General features: G+C 40.8%; 1 protein-coding gene across 9 annotated transcripts in view; it reads left to right on the top strand.

Moving 5' to 3' along the window:
* Positions 1-13,905, top strand: part of Cdk12 (cyclin dependent kinase 12) — a 103,625-nt gene that overhangs the window by 19,241 nt on the left and 70,479 nt on the right. For all 9 annotated transcript variants that reach the window (XM_045157947.1, XM_045157951.1, XM_045157950.1 and 6 more), the window contains 3 exons: positions 1,780-1,919; positions 5,310-5,480; positions 12,907-13,096. In XM_045157947.1, the coding sequence (XP_045013882.1) occupies positions 1,780-1,919; positions 5,310-5,480; positions 12,907-13,096 (501 nt within the window). The remainder of the gene's footprint in view (positions 1-1,779; positions 1,920-5,309; positions 5,481-12,906; positions 13,097-13,905) is intronic.

Here is a 13,905-nt window from a genome sequence, read left to right on the forward strand (position 1 = left end):
ACATGGGTCCTTAGGTTTTGCAGTCAAGCTCCTTAACTGCTAAGCCATCTGTCCAGCCTTTTTTCTAAAACATATATATTTATAAGAGAAAGAGAGAGAGAGAGAGAGAGAGAGAAAGAGAATGGGTATACCAGGGCCTCTAGGCACTGCAGAGAAACTCGAGATGCTTGTGCCATGTTGTGTGTCTGGCTTACATAGGACTTAGAGAATTGAACCTGGATCCTTAGGCTTCGTAGGTAAGCACCTTAGCCACTAAGCCATCTCTTCAGCCCCCAGCCCTTTTTTAATACTTTTTTTTTATTTACTTCACAGAAAGAGATACAGAGTAGAGGGAGGGAGGGAGAAAGAGAATGGTCATGCCAGGACCTTTAGCCACTGCAAATGAATTCCAGATGCATATGCCACCTTTGCATCCAGCTTTCATGTGTCTGGGGACCTGGGTCCTTAGGTTTTGTAGGCAAGTGATTTAACTGCTAATCCTTCTCTCTAGCCCTTTCTTTTTCTTTTCCTTTTCCTTTTCCTATTTCTTTTTCTCTGGTTTCTCGAGGTAGGGTCTCACTCTAGCTCAGGCTGTCTTGGAATTCACTATGTAGTTTCTGGGTAGCCTCGAACTCACAGCAATCCTCCTACCTCTGCCTCTTGAGTTCCAGCCCTTTCTGTTTTGTTGTTGTTGTTTCAAGGTAGGGTCTCACTCTAGCCCAGGCTTACTTGGAATTCACTATGTAGTCTGAATGGCCTCAAACTCATTGTAATCCTCCTACCTCTGTCTTCCAAATGCTGGGATTAAAGGTGTCTACTACCATGCAAGGCTTTTTTTTTTTTTTTTTTTGGAGACAGTTTTATTTGTCTTGAACTTGGCAAGTATGCTACACTGGCTAGCCAGGGAGCCCCAGGAATCCATCCATTTCTACCCCATAAGTGCTGGAAATACAAGTGTGAACTTCTTGGCCCATTTAAAAAAATTTCTTTTATTTTGGATTTTTCAAAGTAGGGTCTTGCTTTTAGCCCAGGCTGACCTGGAATTTCCTATGTAGGCTTAAGATGGTCTTGAACTCATGGTGACCCTCCTACATCTGCCTCCCAAGTGCTGGGATTAAAGGCGTGCACCACTATACCTGGTTTAGGCCCATTAAAAAAATATATATATATTTCAGAGGCATGGAGAGATAAAAAGAGAGAGGTGTGTGGGCATGTCAGGGCCTCTTGACACCCCAAGCAAATTCTCATTTGTTTGCTAATTTGTGCATCTGGCTTTACATAGATATTGTGGGATATGGGAAGTGAACCCTGGGTGGGAAGCCTTTGCCTAACCAGTAAGCCATCTCTTCAACCCCGCCCCACACCATTTTTCAAATGTTAGTTTGGGGGATCATACTCTGGTCCTCATGATTAACAAATCAAGTACTTTACCAAATTAGCTATCTCCCCACTCTCTTCACATTTTATACTTGTACAGCCAGTACTCAAGAAAAGTAAAAAAGCAACTGATAAGTCTATTGCTTGGTCGCGCATTATTTTGTTTTGTTTTAATTTTTTTTGTTTTTTGAGGTAGTTTCTTGTCTTTCTGTATAACCTGGAATTCACTATGTAGTCTTAGGGATTAAAGACACAAGCCACCAAACCCATGTTTTCCTGAAGCCAGAAATCTATCTTAAACTCTGTGAGATATGCTTCAAACTTTTTATATAATTAAGTTCAACCATTTTATTTAAATAGGTTATAAAAGGATCCAGTCAAACAAGCTATAAGAACTAACACTTTTGCTGTTTATATTTTTAGAATTTGTTGTCCTCGTTATGGAGAAAGAAGACAGACAGAAAGTGATTGGGGAAAACGCTGTGTGGACAAGTTTGACATAATTGGGATTATTGGAGAGGGAACCTATGGCCAAGTATATAAAGCCAAGGACAAAGACACAGGTAAATACTGCCAGAAATTCTTTTCTTTTTGGGGGTGGTGTTTTGAGGTAGGGTTCAGTCTAGCTCACGCTGACCTGGAATTCACTATGAAGTCTCAGGGTAGTCTTGAACTCACAGTGATCTTCCTACCTCTGCCTCCTGAGTGATGAGATTAAAGATGTGCACCAACACACCTGGCTATATTCACATAAATTCTCTCTTTTTTTTCCATTCCCAGAAAATTTTTTTAAAAGTATTTCCTTTTCTCCAGAGTATTTTTATTTATTTGTTTGTTTATTTGACAGAGAAAGAGGGAGGGAGGAAGAGAGAGAGAATGGGTGCGCCAGGGCCTCCAGCCACTGCAAACGAACTCCAGACTTGTTGCCCCCTTGTGCATCTGGCTAATGTGGGTACTGGGGAATTGAACCAGGGTCCTTTGGCTTTGTAGGCAAACGCCTTAACCATCCCTTTAGCCACTCCCAAATATTCTTTTAATTTGAAGTGAAATTGTCTTTATTTACAAACAACATACTCATACATTGGAAATCCATCTTCAAAAGCTACTAGGGCTGGAGAGTTAAGGTGCTTGCCTGCAAAGCCTAGTGACCCAGGCCAGATATTCTTAATGGCAGAAGGTTAAGAATTTAGCAATACTAATAGAAATTTTAGCATCTAATTTGCTCCCTAAGAGTTTATTACATAGACTACAGTTTTCCAAAAGATAAAATAGCTATCTTGCAGTATCTATGGGGAACTCGTTCTAGGACTTTCCCCAACCAGCATTGGCAAATTCTTCTGTTCAGTATATAAAATCGCATAATATTTGCATGTGATGTATGTACATACTCTGATGTATTTTAAACCATCTCTGGAATATTTGTATTACCTAACAAAAATAAGTCCTTTGTAAATATTTGTGAACAAGGATAAGGAAGAAAGTTCTATGCATAAAATATTCTGTTGGACATGATGGTACATACCTTTAATCCTTAATTTCAGAGGTCAGAATCCTCCCCCCCACCTCAGAGGTAGGATTTCACTCTAGTTCAGGTTGACCTGGAATTCACTATGTAGTCTCAGGGTGGCCTTGGACTCACGGCAATCCTCCTACCTCTGCCTCTTAAGTGCTGGAATTAAAGGTATGTGCCATCATGCCTGGCTTAGAATTTCTTTTTTGTTTGTCTGTCTTCTCTTTTTCAAGGTAGGGTCTCACTGTCCTAGCCTGACTTAGAATTCACTATGTAGTCTCTGGATAGCCTTGAACTCAAGAATTAAAGGTACATAGTACCACACATGGTCATTCTGAGTATTTCTCTTCCTTTTCCCCACCTTCCCTGAGTATTTCTTGTTTGGGCTTGATTTGTTTCTTTTTTGTTGTTGTTGTTTATTTTTTTTTTTTACTTATTTGAGAGTGACAGAGAGAGAGAGAGAGAGAGAGAGAGAGAGAGAGAGAATGGGCGCACCAGGGCCTCCAGCCACTGCAAATGAACTCCAGATGCATGCGCCCCTTGTGCATCTGGCTAACATGGGTCCTGGGGAATCGAGCCTCGAACCGGGGTCCTTAGGCTTCACAGGCAAGCGCTTAACCACTAAGCCATCTCTCCAGCCCTGATTTGTTTTCTTGTGAAAATCAGAATTGAAACCAGGGTCATCTGCATGTTTGGTAAACCATCTACCAGTGAGCTATAATTCCAGCCTGTTTGTCCATTATAAAACTTGCTAGGAACTTTTAACGGTGCTATATTTTATGAAAAGATGAAATTCTTGAATATAAAACAAAATATTTTAGTTATTAGCATATTTTAATCTCAATCTTTTTAGGCCTCACAAAACCTTGAAGTCACTTTTCAAAAATCATGCACTAGGGCTTAGAGAGATGGCTTAGTGGTTAAGGTACTTGCTTACAAAGCCAAAGGACCCAGGTTCTATTCCCTAAGACCCACATAAGCCAGATGCACAAGGTGGCACATGTGTCTGGGGTTCATTTGTAGTAGCTGGAAGCTCTGGTGTGCTTGGTCTGTCTTCTCTTTTCTCTGTCAAATAAATAAAATAAATAACATAAAAGGGGAAACTGGGGGGAGGGAGGGTATTGCCATGGGAAAATTTCTTTTTATTATTTATTTATTTATTTATTTGAGAGCGACAGACACAGAGAGAAAGACAGATAGAGGGAGAGAGAGAGAGAATGGGCATGCCAGGGCTTCCAGCCTCTGCAAACGAACTCCGGATGTGTGCGCCCCCTTGTGCATCTGGCTAACCTGGGACCTGGGGAACCGAGCCTCAAACCAGGGTCCTTAGGCTTCACAGGCAAGCGCTTAACCACTAAGCCATCTCTCCAGCCCAGAAAATTTCTTTTTAAAGGATATTTTATTTGGTTTATTTTATTTGAGAGTGACAGAGAGAGAGAGAAAGAGGCAGATATATATAGAGAGAGAATGGGCATGCCAGGACCTCCAGCCACTGCAAATGAACTCCAGATGCATGCGCCCCTTTGTGCATCTGGCTAACATGGGTCCTGGGGAGTCGAGCCTTGAACCGAGGTCCTTAGGCCTCACAGGCAAGTGCTTAACCACTAAGCCATCTCTCCAGCCCACCATGGGATATTTTTTATAATCATGGATGTTGTTAATAACAATTTGAAATTAAAAATAAATAAATAAATAATATTTTTAAGAAGTCGTACACTAGAACCAGGCCTGGTGGTACATACCTTTATTTTTAACACTCAGGAGGCAGAGGCAGCCTGAGACTACATAGTGAATCTCAGGTCAGCCTGAGGTAGAGACCCTACCTTAAAAAGGAAAAAAAAAAAAAAAAAAACCACTAGAAAGGGAATACATACTAAGTGGTCACATAATGCCTGTTATCCTAGCACTTGGGAGGCTGAGGCAGGAGGATAGCTGTAGTTTCAGGCCAGCTGGGGTAGCATAACCCATTTGAGACAAGATTTTGTTGCATAGTAATATCCTGTGTCACAAACAAGCAAATAAAAAAGACTGAGAAAAGATCTGGGTATGCTGGTATAAGCCTTTTATCCCAGCATTGAAGAGGCAGAGTTAGGAGGAATGGTGTGAGTTGGAGGCCACCCTGAGATTATATAGTGAATTCCAGGTAAGCCTGGGCTAGACTAAGACCTTACCTCAAAACAAAACAAAAGTGGATAAGAAAAAAACAGAGAGTAGGGGCTTCTTATGTTGCTCATTGGTAGAGTAATGCTTAGCATGTGCCATGGCAATAAGTTCAAATCCTTAACCGCCCCAAAGAGGAAGATACACTGACACAAACAAACATACTTAAATCTGTATGTCTTTCAGAGCGAAGAAGCATAAATGCTGGTTCATGATGTTGTCTGAAAAATGCTAATTCATAATGTTAATAGTTTGAATTTTTTTTTTTTTTTTTTTTGGACAGGAGAACTAGTAGCTCTGAAGAAAGTAAGACTAGACAATGAGAAAGAGGGCTTCCCAATCACAGCTATTCGAGAGATCAAAATTCTTCGCCAGTTAATCCATCGAAGTGTTGTTAACATGAAGGAAATTGTCACAGATAAACAAGATGCACTGGATTTCAAGAAGGATAAAGGTACAGTTCTACTGGGAAGATTGGTATAATTTTAGTTACCCTGTTTTGTTTTGCTGAGGGATAATATATCATGACCTAAACTTTAAAAAAGAAAAGAAAAGATGGTGTGGTGGCTCATGCCTTTAATGCCTTTAATGCCAGCACTCGGGAGGCAGAAGTTGGAGGATCACCGTGAGTTCAAGGGTACCCTGTGACTAAATAGTGAGTTCCAGGTCACCCTGTGCTAGAGTGAGACCATACCTCAAAAAACCAAACCAAACCAAACAAAACAAAACTTGATGAATTGCTTTCCTACTAAACAGTACTGATTTTGTTAACTCTTCTTTTTTAAAAAATATTGTTATTATATTTATTTAGGGAAGTATAGAACCAAGGAAAGGAGAATGCATACATCTACATGGCCTGAGATCCCATACTGTGGGCCTGGAAAAACCGTAGAGTTCGGGAAAAGAAAGTACATTGAGGCCCTGACATGTGGAGGACAAGAGGGTGTAAAGAACCCATGTGGAAAGTAGGCCACACTGAGACTACATAATGAATTCCAGGGCAGCCTGAGCAAGAGTGAGACCCTTTCTGAAAAAAACAAAAAGAAAAGAAAAGAAAAAGATTATCTGGCTGGAGAGATGGCTTTGTGGTTAAGGCCTCTGCCTGCAAAGTGAAGGGACCCTGGTTCGACTCCTCAGGACTCACGTAAGTCAGATGCACAAGGTGGCACATGTGTCTGGAGTTGGTTTGTAGAGGCTAGAGGTCCTGACATACCTAAGATTACCTTCCAACCAACTTTTCCTTGAGTAGTTTTATTTTGTTTTGAAAACACAGTGTTTCGTAGCCCAATCTGGCCTTGAACTTGTTATATAGGTGAGATTGGTTCTGAACTCTTCCTTCTCCTGTCTCTCCCTGTTAAAGTTCTAAAATTATAGGCACCGTGCCTGTCAGTGCTGCCAAACAGTTATTCTTTGCCATTTTCATTATTTATTCATTTATTTTAATTTTTTGTTTATTTTTATTTATTTATTTGAGAGCAACAGACAGAGAGAGGCAGAGAGAGAGAGAGAGAGAGAGAATGGCCGTGCCAGGGCCTCTACCCACTGCTAGTGAATTCCAGACACGTGTGCCACCTTGTGTATCTGCCTAACTTATGTCCTGGAGAATTGAGCCTCAAACTGGGGTCCTTAGGCTTCACAGGCAAGCGTTTAACCGCTAAGCCATCTCTCCAGCCCCCCATTATTTTTATTTATTTATGTGAGGTCAGAGTGAGAGTGAACTGCATGCAAGTGGGTACTGGGAGTTGAGCCCCGTGCCATCAGGGTTTACAAGTGAGCACCTTTATAACCTCTCATCCATCTTCCCAGCCCCCCAATTCCTTCCTTTTCTCTTTGGTTTGTTTGTTTGTTTGTTTGTTTGTTTGTTTTTGGTTTTCTGAGGTAAAGTCTCACTCTAGTGCTTAGGCTGATCTGGAATTCACTATGCAATCTCAGGATGGTCTCAAACTCATGGTGATTTTCCTACCTCTGCCTCCCTGGTACTGGGATTAAAGGCATGTGTCACCACGCCCAGGTCTGTCTTTCTTGAAGCAGGGTCTTACTCTAACCCATGCTGACCTGGAACTAACCGTAGCCCAGCTGTTCTCAAACTCATGGTTATTCTACCTCAGCCTCCTAAGCGTTAAGATTAAAGGTATGAGTTACTATGCATGCATGTAAAATTTACTTGAGCTATGTATGGTGATAGACACCTGTAATTCCAGGACATGGGAAGCTAGATCAAGAGGATTGCCAGGAGTTTGAGGCCAACTTGGCCTGCTAGTGTGTGGTCATCATATCTCCAAAGCTTACTCTTTCTCCATTCCTGGGGTGGGGCGTTGGAGGGGTGGAGGGAGAAGCACAGGTATTTTCTTTTCTTTTTTTTTTTTTGGTTTTTTGTTTTTTGTTTTTCGAGGTAGGGTCTCACTCTGGTCCAGGCTGAGCTGGAATTAACTATGTAGTCTCAGGGTGGCCTCGAACTCACGGAGATCCTCCTATCTGTGCCTCCCAAGTGCTGGGATTAAAGGCGTGCACCACCACGCCTGGCCACCAGTATTTTCTTAAGAGTACACTTGTTCAGTTTCCTGGAGTTGCAGTTTTTATCTCTGAAGGAGGAAATTGTTGCCTGGTGAAGTAGCTTAGCAAACATGCCATCATGTACCTTTTTAAAAAATTTCTTCTTCATATGTAGACCTGCCTGGCTGGATAGTCACTATGTAGCCCAGGTTGGCCTTGAACTCATAGTAGTGCTCTTGCCTCCACTTCCAGAGTGCTAGATTATAGATATACACCATCATACCTGAGCAAAACCTATTTTTCTTTTTTTATATTTGTTTATTTGGGTGAGTGTATAAGGATTGTCATAGGCTTTGCAAGCAAACACCTTTTTAAAAAAAAATCTTTATTTTAGAGAAAGAGAGAATTAGTGCTCCAGAGCCTGCAAGTGAACTCCAGATGCTTGTGCCATCTAGTAGGCATGTGAGATCTTGCACTTAACCTCACCTTTGTGTGTCTGGTTTATGTGGGATCTTGAGAGTCAAACATAGGTTCTTAGACTTTGTAGGCACACACCTTAACCATTAAGCCATCTTTCTCTTCTTTTTTTTAAAGAAAACACTTTATTTTAAAAATATTTTTATTTATTTATTTGAAAAACATGTAGAGAGAATGGGCATATCAGGGCCTCTAGCCACTGCAAATGACCTGCAGACAAATGTGTCAACTTGTTCATTTGCCTTACATGGGTACTAGGGAATCAAACCTGGGTCATCAGGCTTTGCAAGCATGCCTTTACCTCTAAGCTATATCTGTAGTCTGCTATTAATTTTTTTTTTTTTTTTTTTGAGGTAATGTCTTAGTCTAGCTCAGGCTGACCTGGAATTCACTCTGTAGTCTCTGGGTGGCCTTGAACTCCTACCTCTGCCTCCCGATGCTGGGATTAAAACCACACCTGGCTGCTGCTAATAATTTTTGTTTGTTTTTCAAGGTAGGGTTTCACTAGCCCAGGCTGACCTGGAATGCACTATATAGTCTCAAGATAGCCTCAAATTTATGGTGATCCTCCTACCTCTGCCTCCCGAGTGCTGGGATTAAAGGTGTACACCACCATGCCTGGCTTGCTGCTAATAAATTTTTAATAGCACTGCTATAATAGGGAAGAAAGGTCTTTATTGCTCATTCTGGCCTTAAATTCTCAGTCTTCCTTTCTTAGCCCCCCAGAAAGCTAGAATTACAACTGTGTTCCCAGCCAGTAGTATTGCTGAAGCACCTTTGTGTATAGATTTTGTTGTTGTTTGAAAGAGCTTTTGTAATCTAGTCTGATCTTGAATTTATGATCATGGCCTCTATCTTCCTAAGTGCCAAAATTACAGCATGTGTGATACACCTGGCTCTGTGCATAGATTATGATTATTAGGATTTTTTAGTTATTTAGTTATATGAATGTTGGTATTTATATGCTAATACATTATTACTATGAATCCATAGCCTTGATCTGATATATTTAATTTATATAGTCTCTTAGGTATAAGATTTCTTAGAGAGTTTTTGTGGTTAGTATTAGATTTACTTTCATAAAGATAGTAAAAATTGATATACTCTTTGTTTTCTGTGGTTGTTTAAAATATATTTTATTTATTTATTTTTTTGGAGTGAGAAAGAGGGAGAAAAAGAGAATGGGCGCGCCAGGGCCTCTAGCCACTGCAGACGAACTCCAGACATATGTGCCACCTTGTGCATCTGGCTAATGTGGGTCCTGGGAAATTGAACCTGGATCCTTTGGCTTTGCAGGCAAGCACCTTACCCGCTTAGCCATCCCTCTAGCCCCTACTCTTTGTTTTATTCCTTTCTCCTGTATTGTCAACATCATTCAACTCAGTGATGCACCATATAACATTGTTATAATTAGTGATGGACCAAATATATAGCAATATATATACTACTTTAGGTGTGTATTGGTCTGTACCATATAGGTTTGTATAATACAGCCTATAATATTTACAGAACACCTAAGAGTTCATTTTTTTTGCAATATATTACTGTAGTTCAATGACATGGGCTAGGAGATGGCTGGCTCCATGTTTAAAAGCATTTGCTTCCATAAGTTCATTGATTTGTGATCACATTGTTTTGTTTTGGTTTATTTGTTTTTTTTTTTTTGTTTGTTTTTTTTTCGAGGTAGGGTCTCACTGTAGCCCAGGCTGACCTGGAATTCACTATGGAGTCTCAGGGTGGCCTCGAACTCACAATCCTCCCACCTCTGCCTCCCGAGTGCTGGGATTAAAGGCGTGTGCCACCACGCCTGGCTTATTTGGTTTTTAAAATAGTTTATTTATTTTTTTTAGAGGCAAGCCCAACAGACTGGGCTTCATTATTATTATTGTTGTTGTTGTTGTTGTTTTATTTGAGAGAGAGAGAGAAAGAAAGAGAATAGGCGCACCAGGACCTCCAACCACTGCAAATGAACCCCAGATACATGTGCTCGCTTTTGCATCTGGCTTCCGTGGGTCCTGGAGAATCGAACCTCGAACCGGGATCCTTTGGCGTTCTAAGCAAACGCCTTAACCGCTAAGCCCTCTCTCCAGACCTAGACTGGCCTTTTGTTTTTGTTATCATGAGAGAGAGAATTGGTGCACCATGGCCTCCAGCCACTGTAATTGAATTTCAGATGCATGCGCTTCCTTGTGCACATGTGTAACCTTGGGCATGCATCACCTTGTGCATCTGGCTTATGTTGGTCTTGGGAGGCGAACATGGGTCCTTAGGCTTCTTGGGCAAGTGCCTTAATGACTAACCATCTCTCCAGCCCTAAAATATTTTGTTTACTTATTTGCAAAAAGTATGAGAGAGAGAGATGAAAGAGATATAATGGGCACTCCAGGCTGTCTAGCCACTGTAAGTGAACTCCAGATACATGTACCACTTTGCATTTGGCTTTATGTGGGTACTGGGGATTTGAACCCAGTTGTTAGGCTTTTCAGGCAAGTGCCTTAACTACTGAGTCATCTCTCCAGTCCCCATTGTTTTATTTGTTTTTGGGTTTTCTGGGTAGTATCTCACTCTAGCTCAATCTGACCCGGAATTCACTATGTAGTCTCCTGGTGGCCTCAAACTTACAACAATCCTCCTGCCTCTGCTTCCCAAGTGCTGGGATTAAAGGCATGCACCACCTTGCCCAGCTCCCATTGTTTTATTCATTTTTGTTGACCTTTCTTTGACTTCAAACTTAAGTCAATCTTCCCCCTTCAAACTCCTGGGTGCTGGGATTAAAGACATGTACCACCACCCCTAGCTTTTTAAAAAAAAAAAATCTTTTATTCTTATTATTATTTATTTTGAGAGAGAGAATATGAATGAATGGACGTGCCAGGGCCATCATCCCTTGCAAACAAACTCCAGGTGTGTATGCCCACTTTTGTGCGTGTGTGACCTTGCATGCTTATGTCATTGTGCGTCTGCCTACATGGGACCTTAATCACTATGCTCTCTCTCCATCCAAAATATTTTATTTTTATTTATTTATTTGAGAGAGAGAATGGGCATGCCAGGGCCTCTAGCCAGTATATTTGAACTCCTGCATATGTACCACCTTGTGCATCTGGCTTATGCAGGTCCTGGGTAATCAAATCTGGGTCATTATGCTTTGTAGGCAGGTGCCTTAACTGTTAGGCCATCTCTCCATCCCCCCTTTTTTGTAAAGTATTTTATTTTTATTTAATTAGAGAGCACACATGAGAGAGAGGTAGATAGAGAATGGGCACATCAAGGCTTCCAGCCACTGCAAATGAACTCCAGATGCATGTACCACCTTGTGCCATCTGGCTTACATTGGTCGTGGGGAATCGAACCTGGGTCCTTTGGCTTTGCAGGCAAGCGCCTTAACCGCTGAGCCATCCCTCTCACCCCTAGTGTTTATTATGTTACAGTATTTGCCTCTGTCATGTACCCTTATATATTGTTAAGAGTGAATCTAGGTAGTGTATATTTCAAGTTGCTTCCACTTATTTTCTTAGTGTACTTTCTTATATACCTTTGAATTAAGGAGATTAATGTAAATGATTCATACCTTTCTTTTGGTTCTTAAATACTATGAGTTTTACCAGTAATTTGTACACATTACACTGTCTACTACTGGCACGTATATATCCTAAAACTAAGGTATGAACTTCTACAAAAATAGTTGTAGTGCTATATAACAAGTTGGCTTGGCTACAAAGAGCTTCCTTTTTGCTAGAGAGAGATCAGGGTCTTCAGTCTCTGTAAACAAACTCCAGACACATGTGCCATCTTGTGCATCTGGCTGACGTGGGTCCTGGAGAATTGAACCTGGGTCCTTTCGCGTCACAGGCAAATGCCTTAGCAGCTAAGCCATCTTTCCAGCCAAAAAGTTTTCTTTCTTTCCTTCCTTCCTTCTTCTCTTCTCTTCTCTTCTCTTTTCTTTTCTTTCTTTCTTTTTATTTTTTTTAAATTTTATTTTATTTTTTGGTTTCATTCTAGCTCAGGCTGACCTGGAATTCACAGTGGTGACTCAGGGTGGCACTTCCGAGTGCTGTAAAAATATTTTTTTAAAAAAAAGAAAGTTATTAGCTGGGCGTGGTGGCACATGCCTTAAATCCCAGCACTCCAGAGGCAGAGATAGGAGGATTGCTGCAGGTTAAGGCCACCCTGAGACTCCATAGTAAATTCCAGGTCAGCCTGAGCTAGAGTGAGATCCTACCTTGAAAAGTAAAAAAACAAAACAAAACAAAAAATTATTTATTTGAGAGTGTGTGTGTGTTTATCGGTGCACCAGGACCTCCTGCCACTGCAGATGAGCTCCTGATTCATGTGCACTTTGTGCATCTAGCTTTATGTGGGTACTAGAAATTGGAACCCAGACTTACCAGGTTTTGTATGCAAGCACTGAGCCATCTTCCAACCCAAAAAGGACTTTCTTAGAAAAAGAAATTTATTCATAACAAACAGCCAGCAAACTGAATTTTACTAACTGACTATGGTCATAAAGAGTGTAGTAGCCAGGCATAGTGGTGCACGCCTTTAATCCCAGCACTGGGGAGGCAGAGGTAGGAGGGTAGGAGGATCACTGTGAATTCAAGGCCACCATGAGAATACATAGTAAATTCCACATAATCCTGGGCTAGAGTGAGACCCTACCTTGGAATCTCAAAAGAGTGTAGTAACACAACCTGATAGTGGCAGTTCTGAGGACTAAATAAAAGTAAAGATTTAATTCAAATAGTAATTATGTTTATATTGTTGAAAAGGAAAGGTTATTTGACTAGTCTTACTTTCAAGTTCATCATCTGTAAAAATAGAAAAGAGAGCCTGTGTGCAGCTTCAAAATTATTATTTGATATATTTTTATTCATCATTCTTTTGTTTTTAAATTTTTCATTTTTTTGTAGGTGCCTTCTACCTGGTATTTGAGTATATGGACCATGACTTAATGGGACTGCTAGAATCTGGTTTGGTTCATTTTTCTGAGGACCATATCAAGTCATTTATGAAACAGTTAATGGAAGGATTGGATTACTGCCATAAAAAGAATTTCCTGCATCGGGATATTAAGTGTTCTAACATTTTGCTGAACAACAGGTAACAGTAATGAAATAAAATTAATCACTTTCTCCTTCCCCTAAGCAAATTTAAATGCATATTGGCTTCTTAGTTCCTGTCTTCTTTAAAAATGACTGTTTCTTTTATCTACTTTTGAACAACTTCATTAGCTACTGCTTTTTTCTGTGTTTTTGTTTTGTTTTGTTTTTCAAGGTAGGGTCTTAGTCTAAATATATATATATTTATGTATTTGCAAGCAGAGAGAGGTAGAGAGAATGAGACTGGGCACACCAGGGCCTCCAGCCACTGCAAATGAACTCCAGATTGCATGTGCCCCCTTGTGTATCTGTCTTATGTAAGTACTGGGGAACCGAACCTAGTTTCTTAGGCTTCCCTGGCAAGTGCCTTAAGTGCTAAGTCATCTCTCTAGCCCCCCCCCTTTTTTTTTTCTTGTGGTAGTGTCTTGCTCTAGCCCAGGCTGACCTGGAATTCACTAGTCTTAGGGTAGTCTTGAACTCACCACAGTCCTCCTACCTTGCCTCCCAAGTACTCTGATTAAAGATGTGGGGCCATGCCCGGCAGCTACTGCTTTTTAGAATAAACACAGATGTGCTGGCTTTCTCTCCAGTACTTTTATTTTCTGTTTATTTGCATGTATGTGTGTGCACGAACACGTGCATGTACTTGTGTGGATGGACGCACTTGCGTCTCTTGGTGCTGTAAATAAACACTAGAGTATGTACCATTTTGTGTCTGGCTTTATGTGGGTCCTGTGGAATTGAACACAAGCCAACAGGCTTTGCAATCAAGCTCCTTTAACTGCTGCACCTTCTCCTTAGCCCCAACTC

Source organism: Jaculus jaculus, chromosome 9 (assembly GCF_020740685.1).
Source record: "Jaculus jaculus isolate mJacJac1 chromosome 9, mJacJac1.mat.Y.cur, whole genome shotgun sequence".
In the NCBI taxonomy this organism is placed as follows: domain Eukaryota; kingdom Metazoa; phylum Chordata; class Mammalia; order Rodentia; family Dipodidae; genus Jaculus; species Jaculus jaculus.